General features: G+C 41.4%; 1 protein-coding gene across 1 annotated transcript in view; it reads left to right on the forward strand.

The window, feature by feature from the left end:
• The window catches only part of TTC26 (tetratricopeptide repeat domain 26), a 336,565-nt gene extending 328,236 nt beyond the window's left edge, over positions 1-8,329 (forward strand). The window contains exons 17-18 of the mRNA XM_018567770.1: positions 1,924-2,057; positions 8,161-8,329. Coding sequence (XP_018423272.1) covers positions 1,924-2,057; positions 8,161-8,272 — 246 coding nt within the window. The 3' untranslated portion in view covers positions 8,273-8,329. The remainder of the gene's footprint in view (positions 1-1,923; positions 2,058-8,160) is intronic.
• Positions 8,330-8,540: the final 211 nt, after the last annotated feature.

The raw sequence follows: 8,540 nt of genomic DNA on the forward strand, positions 1-8,540 counted from the left end.
GCCCCTTGTTCCCTCCCCCCTCCTCCCACACACATAAAATAAAAATTCCCTGCCTGCCTACACATAATATAAAACAATGAGGCCCCCTCACCTGCTTGTCTTTCTGCAGGGAGGAGGCGAGCAGGCACGATCCCTGGTGATCTATTGGTGATCAGTAAGGTCTGCTGCAGACCTAACTAATCCATTATTTTTCGGCCAGAGCTCAGTGAAGAGCTGCGGCTGAAAGGAACAGACATCCCAGCCAGGAGCAGCTGCTCCCAAGTGTCAGGTTCATCGTCTGTGACGGCAAGACGGACGGAATTTCCACTCGCTTGCACTGTATTTGCACTCGCCAAATGCGAGCAGGCGAGTGGAAATTTTGAGCCCTGCTTTACACAATATGGTTCATACTTTTGAGCACTGCACTCTGTATGTTATATTGAACGTTGCATAATTCTGACCACTGTACTTTGTATGCTGTGCTCTGTACTTTGCATATTCCTGGCTGCTGCAGCACTACCAGCTTACAGAGCGCAGTACCCAGTAGTGCTTAACATACAGCACAGAGTGCAAAGTTCAGTTGCATGTAATGTATGGCACAAAGTCCAAGAGAACACCCTCAGCCCATATATACCCCCAAAAGCAAAAAAAAAAAACCCCACCTCCCAGCATAAAATCCCTTCATGCAAAAATCTCCTGCCCCACCCCCTACAAAGCAAAAACTCCTACCTCCTTTCCCTCAAAATCAATAACTTCAAAACTTCCACCTCCCTTTTAACTGCAAGCATAAGTTCTCATTTCCTTCATCCTAACCCCCACCAAGCAAATTCCCTCCCCCCCTTCCTGCATGCAAAAGCAACACCAGACCCACCCCTGAAGCAGAGTGGCACATGTCTAGAGTAAGTTGAAGTCCTTCCAGACTTCCCCTTGACTTTGTGTCATGTGACACATCAGAGCCAAGAAGGAGCCTGGGAGAGCTACCCCGAGCTCAGTGCTGTTTTGCATCTGGGGGTCCAACAATGTCAATATCACTATGCAGAGGTTCTAACCCCAACACTACCCATTGACTTCCACATAGTGAAAATGTGCAGGTTGGGAATGGGCCCTACAAGGTGCTTCAGGTCTGGAGGAAATTTTCTGGTGCACCAGGAAGCACCTCCATGGCACCACCCCTTGCTTCTCTCCATTTTATAGTAAAAACCCAAATATGTTTGTTTTTAGTATACACAAAGCTGCACATACATACTCTAATACCTTAGTTCTCAACTGGTGGGTCGCGACCCTGTGAGCAGTGGGTCACTGCATGCCTTCCACTTTTCTAGGTGAGAGGCTCCTCAGCCTCCCCCTAGCACAGCACTGTCAGTTCTCACACCAAGCAGGCATTCAAAATATGCTGCCTGGTTCCGAGTGTCAGCTTGAGGTGGGGTGGGATGGGATGGAGCTCCGTCACAGCACAACAGCCCACACTGGACCCCAGGCTGAGGACCCACTCGACTGGATGGATCTTAAAAAAAGAACAAAAATTAAACAATTTTGGGAGTGTGTATGTGTGTGAGATTGTGTCTGTGGTTGTATATGTCTGTCATTGTATTTGAGGGCCCGTTCACACTAGTACAGTGTGTTTTTCCCACAATCACGCGCGATTAACTCACCTTACCACGTAATTGCATCTACCGCGCATTCTGGTGCTGGAGATGTGTTGAATTGCCATGACTTGGGTTATGACTAAATGACCAAGGACACATGTGGGTCCTGAGGTTACACAGGTTGAGAACCACTGCTCTAACAGATACGCAATATGATCCTAAAGTTCAAGCTGTAAATCATTCATTGTACGATACTAAGTATAACAATGCTCAGTAACTTATTTATTCCTATAACAAAGTTTAATTTATGTATGCAAATATTATGCCCGGTAATTTATTTATTAATTTATTTTTACAGATGGGTCAATTCTATCATGCAGCAAAGGCTTTTGATGTATTGGAAAGACTAGATCCCAGTCCTGAATACTGGGAAGGAAAGCGTGGGGCATGTGTTGGGATCTTTCAGATGATCTTAGCAGGCCGGGAACCAAAGTAAGTATATCATACCGGGCCAGAATCTGTGATTTTATAACGGTTTATCCTTAGCAGGTAGTCCTCTAATGAAGGATATACAATATATAGTAACATAGTATGCAAGGTTGAATAAAGACCGGGGTTCATCCAGTTCAACCTAGTGACGAGGGAGCATGGAGCCGGCCAATCAGGCAGCCGGGCAGCGTGTAATAACTTGCTGCCCAGCTTCCTGATACCGGAAGTATCGGGCTAGGCATCGGAGCATTTGGGCGAGTATGAGTACTCGCCAAAATATTCAGCATCGATACCTATACTAGTATCGGTGCATCCCTAATATATACCGTGTTTCCCCGAAAATAAGACACTGTCTTATATTTTTTTGGGCTCAAAAAAACACACTAGGTCTTATTTTCGGGGTAGGTCTTTTTTTTAAAAATGTACAACAATCCACACTTATTCATGTAAAAAAAATATGGTGGTCAGGGCAATCAGGGGTGCCGTACCTATTGATTCCTCACAGGCGGAGTGCCTTTGGTATCACTCCACCTGTGACAGGAGCCGGCGCTATAGAAGAGGCATCGGCTTATGCGGCTCTGCTCCAAGACAGGAAGTGAGGGAAATCTGCAGCAGAGACACAGACAAAAATAAAAATCTGACAGGGGTTCTAGCCCTCTCCTTCTATAAAAAAAAAGCATTATTACTGTCTGTGTTGCTGTCCTGTCTGGTTAAACATTGTCAGTAGGACAGGACGTAAGGGAAAATCCTACTAATGTAGCCCAACAGTTATTCTAACACTTCTCCTGCACTATGCAAAACTAAGAAGAAAAAAAAGTTTGGCTCTGCATATAATTTCATTTGAAACCAAGTTACAAAACAAAATGTCACCATTGTGGGCTCTGGTGAACCTGGAACTAGGAAAGTAATCCGATTTATCATTAGGACTCTATGCCACCATCTTTACAGTTAATAGCATCTGGTGGAGGGACTTTAGCAACAGACCTATAAAGATTTAATAAAGTGTCTAAATGAAACAGTTTCCCAATTTTATTTTGTATTCTTTTTCAGGCACTTTTGTTTAGCCTCCCTTTCCCTCACTTGCTCGTCACTGGTGAGGCATCAAGATCGATCTCCTCAGTGTTTTTTTTTATTATTATTATTGGACCGCTTGGACCAATGGTGCTTTGCCATTGGTCCAAACCATCCACAGAGCTCAAGCCTTCTAACACAAAGTAGAGGCTGTTACAGCTCTGGCCTCACTATGTCAGATTACACAAGCAGTGGGGAAGCCCGCTGCTGTGTAACCCAACATAGCTGTCAAAAGCTGGATGTGAGAAAGACAAAAAAGGAGCGCTACAACCCAGAGATTTATGATCCTTATTGTGTATATTCATGAATAAATTGCAGTATTATACGTGATAAAAGTTACGCGATAATCCTACGCGTTTTGGGGCTATATGCCTCTTTTTCAAGCCCGAGAAGAAGTGTCAAGAACAGGTGGGAGATACAGTGGTTTAAAAAATGACAGATGGGCGGAGCTTGGGATCGTGTAAGGCTGCTATTGGCAAATGTTTTAGGAGTATATTAAATGTAAAATTTTATTTTTTACATTTAATATGTTTTATTCTATTTTTATTATCTATATAATTTTTAATTCGAGGTTCATACAACTTTTTATACTATTTTCATACAATTCGTTTTTATTCATTTAACCATTCATCATGTTACTAGTTCTCATCATATTCCAAACAAATTGAAAATACTGTAGCTACAATATAGAAACATAAACTCAGTCATCTGCTACAACATAAGATAAAACGACTCACTCGCCCAACCAAGAGTAACATTGTAGCACACAGAAACAAATTTTCGTTTTTAATTCTATTTTCATCTTTATTTTTATTTTTACTTTCATTTCCTTTTAAACCTATATGATTAAATGTTTGTTTTAAATAGGTGTCCACAATTGATTTATTAAAACAAGCGGCAGCACTGCCGTCCACTATAGGTTATGACAACCCCCCTCCTAAAACATTTGCCAATAGCAGCCTTACACGATCCCAAGCTCCGCCCATCTGTCATTTTTTAAACCCCTGTATCTACCGCCCGTTCTTGACACTTCTTTTCGGGCTTGAAAAAGAGGCATATAGCCTCGAAATGCGTAGCCGACTTCCCAGACCGACATTCCCACCACCAAGGGAGACTGACTGCTCGGTCCTCTAGTCCAGATCTCCAACAATCATTTACACTGATTGGTTGCCGACAGGTATCCACTTCTGTGCAGAGGTATTTCCGTTCTGACGACGGGTTCCAGCCTGGCCAGCTGAGTGCCCATGGCGCCTGACTGCAATAACATCCCCTGTGCACAACTTGTTCATACACATGGCTGCATGACGCCACCTCCAGCCAACGGTAACACTCATATGTTCCAGCCACAGGAGCTTCTTGTGACCTAAGCTGTCAGCACCATCCATTCGTCCATCTAACAGTGAGTCTTTGATTCCTAATATTTGCAGATACTTTCATCACGTATAATACTGCAATTTATTCATGAATATACACAATAAGGATCAGGGCCGTCTTTAACGCAGGGCAAAAGGGGCAGCTGCCCAGGGCCCAGTCATTGTTGTGGGGCCCAAAGCAGCTGCCCCTTGGGTGGGTCCTGTGCTGCAAACACTTACCACTGGCCCTGCATCTCAGCACTGACAGTAGATCGCTGGATGATCGCAGAGCAGAAAGTGCATGGGCGAAATTCCATGGTGGGGGCGGGTAGGGGGTGTATAGGAGTGGGGGGCCGAAAAAAATGTTTGCCCATGGTCCAATCAGTATTAAAGACGGCCCTGATAAGGATAATAAATCTCTGGGTTGTATCGCTCCTTTTTTGTCTTTCTCATATCTATATACAGGGTTCCTCTCCCTGGTTTAGAAGCTTGCTCACCCTAAAACCGCCAACAGTCACCACCACGGTAGTGCGCTTGCCATTTTTTCTGTTTTTACCTTGTCAAAAGCTGGATGCAGCACTGCCTGTACCTAACAGGCAACGCTCCATCCACGGCAGGTTACACAGCGGGGAGGCTGTGTAACCTGTTAGAAGCCGGTCTAATTGGAGAAAAAGATGTCAGCTTCAGCTTTTTCCTCCATAATACTAGGTGAGACTCTGCCTCCCCTGACCGCACGTCCCTGGCCCATATTAGGAATTAAAGTGATAATAAACTCTTATCGTTTTTTTTATAGAAAATAAATGCAGCTATATGAGACTTACTGTAGTCTGTGTGCTTCTTCATTCAGTACTGTCGTTTCTTTAAAATCGTCTTTCTTCTTGGTGCTGGCTGGGAATTGCGTTCTGAGGTTGACTTATTTTCTTGCTGTGTCTGGTCGAGTCTCCCTCCCTGGATTCAGAGGTGGCAGATGCACGATGTCTAGAGAAATGCCTCCTCGATTGATTTGATTTTTTTTTTTAATACATTTTTTTTATAATGTGCATAGACTGTGGAGCAATCTCCAGGCTTTTTTTCATGTCATGTTGCATTCTGGTTGGCTTGTTTTACATAGTAAATTAGCACAGTCAAGCATTACAAGCAGGATAGATCATCTAAACAGTGTTTTAGATGTTTATTTATTTATTGATAGACATTTGTTTTTATACTTTTCTCTGCAAGTGAACAGATTTACTTTCTTGCTAATCATTCACTTGTATTCTATCCATATGTGCGCCAATTGACGTGTTTATTTTATTTTTTATGGATTCCGTGGTTCACATAGATTGCCTCGCTGGATGTCGTGATTGACGCGGATTTCATTGCTAGATGTCGTGATTAACGCAGATTTCATCGCTGGCTGCTATTCATTTAAATGAAACCCCAGGTGCACCTCCTTCCCGCAATGCGCTCAACGTCACCGCAATGAGCAGTAACGCAATTCCCTGCATTGTGCTGAATGGTGCTCAGTGATTAAATCCGCATCAATCACGATGTCGATCGATGAAATCCGCGTCAATCACGACGTCCAATGATGAAATCCACGTCAGTTACCATGTGCAGCGATGGAATCTGCATCAACCACCATGTCCAGCGATGAAATCTGCGTCAATCACAACATCCTGTGAGTCAATGTGAACCACAGAGTCCATTCAAAAAATAACATGTCTATCGGCACACGTATGGATAAAATACAAGTGAAAAATTATCAAGAAAGTGAAATAGTTCACTTGCAAAGAAAAGTTTATAAAAAAAATAAACACATGAAAAGCTGTTTAGATTACATATCCTGCTTGTAATGGTTGACTGTACTATTTTGCTATGTAAAAACAACCAGCCAACCAGAATTCAACATGACATGAAAAAAAGCCTGGAGATTGCTCCACAGTCTATGCACATTATAAATAAAGTTTGTTTTAAAAAAAATTAAAAATGAGCTAGCGAAAGAGGGTGAGCGAGAGAGAAGATGACTCGCACTCTGAGACACTTACACAAAGCTGCTGTCAATCAAAAGAGGAGACATTCCCTCAGACATCGTGCATCTGCCACCTCTGAATGCAGGGAGGGAGACTCCATCAGGCAAAACAAGAGAATGGAGCCACCGTCAGAATGGAAGTCCTGACCAGCACTAAGAAGAAAGGAGATTTTAAAGAAATGGCTGCACAGAATGAAGAAACGCATGTAGACTACAGTAAGTCTCATATAGCTGCAATTTATTATCACTTTAAGTTAGTGTTGGCTTAAGCTATGGTGGAAGATTGGGTTGAGGTGAGGTAACTGGTTTTAGGTTAAAGCATACCAGAACTTGTATGTATTGACAGTATTTATTTTTTCCCTGGGTTGACATTGATCATTTTCCATACTCTATCCATGGAGAGGCAGTGACTATAGGATAGGACTCCAAACACATCTCTCCCCTTCTCTATAATATAGAGGGATGGGGTTTCGTAACCCTTAGAGATAGCTGGGAACAATGTAAATGATAAGAATGCAGCACAGGAATTTATCGGCTGGCAGGATCAACAGATAAGACTGCAGAGTGCACAGTACAGCTCTGGATTTCTTACAGAATCAACATGTATTTTTTACACTTATTAAACAGATATAACAAAATGCTTTCATTGGCATTTTTAACAGACCAAAGGGACCAAATTAGAGAAGCTTATTATTGCTGTTTACATACACTTTAAGGGAAAGGTTTTAGTGTTAGGATTTATGTTAGGAGGATGAGTTAAGTAATATGGTCAAACTAAGTCTTACATTTTAGGTTTGGATAAGGGAGCTAAGTGTAAGGGCACATGGCAAGATGACTATTGCAAAACTAATTAGGATATTCATATAGTTTACCAGTCAAAGAACACACAGAACTGAAACTCCTAAAGTGGAACTAAATCTGGCCATGTTGCAAGAGCCTTTGCCATAATCTACTTTGTTTTGCCAGTGCACAGCCCCCGGTGATGTAACTTCACATGCATGGTGGAGTTACATCCATCCAACTCACTGCTCCATTTTTGACATCTTAGAAATTTCAGGAGTAAGCTGGTATTGTTCCGTGCACTGTGCATGCACTGCAACCAGTGAACACAAAAATAAAAATGCTAGCAGACAGGTAAAGTATTTTTTTGACAGAAGAAATATACAAAGTATATTCTACCAAAAAACTTATCCACTTTTGTTCTATTTGAATTTGTGTCTGTGAAGGTTCTCATTCATCCAGGTCATGGTGTATCTATAAAAAATAAGTCAAGGCAACAGAAAAATACAGAAAGCCCAGTTGCCTTGACTTATTTTTTATAGATATCATTTGAACTTGTGTATTCAAAGGCGGAAAACTTACAATTACAGTGTAGCACAGGCTGCTGATATTTACTAATGCCTATAAAAGCTATGTCACAGATGAATGGGTTTGGCCCACAAGGTAGAATTAGGGCAAGCCACAACTTATTTCTCTAATCTGTAGTAAAAAATGACTGCTGAGATATAATTGCTTTTCATAGTACAGAGTAATATTTTTTATTATTTTTCATGCACCTAAATTCTATAGAAATTGCATTTTAAACATTAAGCTTCTGACAGGTTAAATATAATGGATGGGTGCATTTCAACATTATTATGTAACTGTGTACTTCATTGTTATTTTGTTCTAGAGAGACACTGACAGAAGTGCTTCACCTGCTGAGAAGTACAGGTAGTACTCAAGTAGAATATATAATCCGAATAATGAAGAAATGGGGCAAGGATAACCGTGTTCCGGTATAACTGACCTGTATGTAAAATTCCCAAGATCCCTGTGAAGAGTAATATTCTCTGTAGAAGGAACTCTGCATCCATTGAAGGATGTATACCTGCCAAGAGAATAAGTATTCAGATCCTTTTTTTTTGCAACATATATTTTTTGTATCATACTGTATAAATAAATAATAAAACACAACTTGACACAGTTGCTGGATGTTTTTTTTTATAATTTAATTTGTAAAATCGATTAATCAATTAATTTCGATTAATTATAACGCACATACAGATCCAA

The sequence above is a fragment of the Nanorana parkeri genome, unplaced genomic scaffold (assembly GCF_000935625.1).
Source record: "Nanorana parkeri isolate BGI_ZX_2015 unplaced genomic scaffold, ASM93562v1 scaffold1090, whole genome shotgun sequence".
NCBI lineage: Eukaryota > Metazoa > Chordata > Amphibia > Anura > Dicroglossidae > Nanorana > Nanorana parkeri.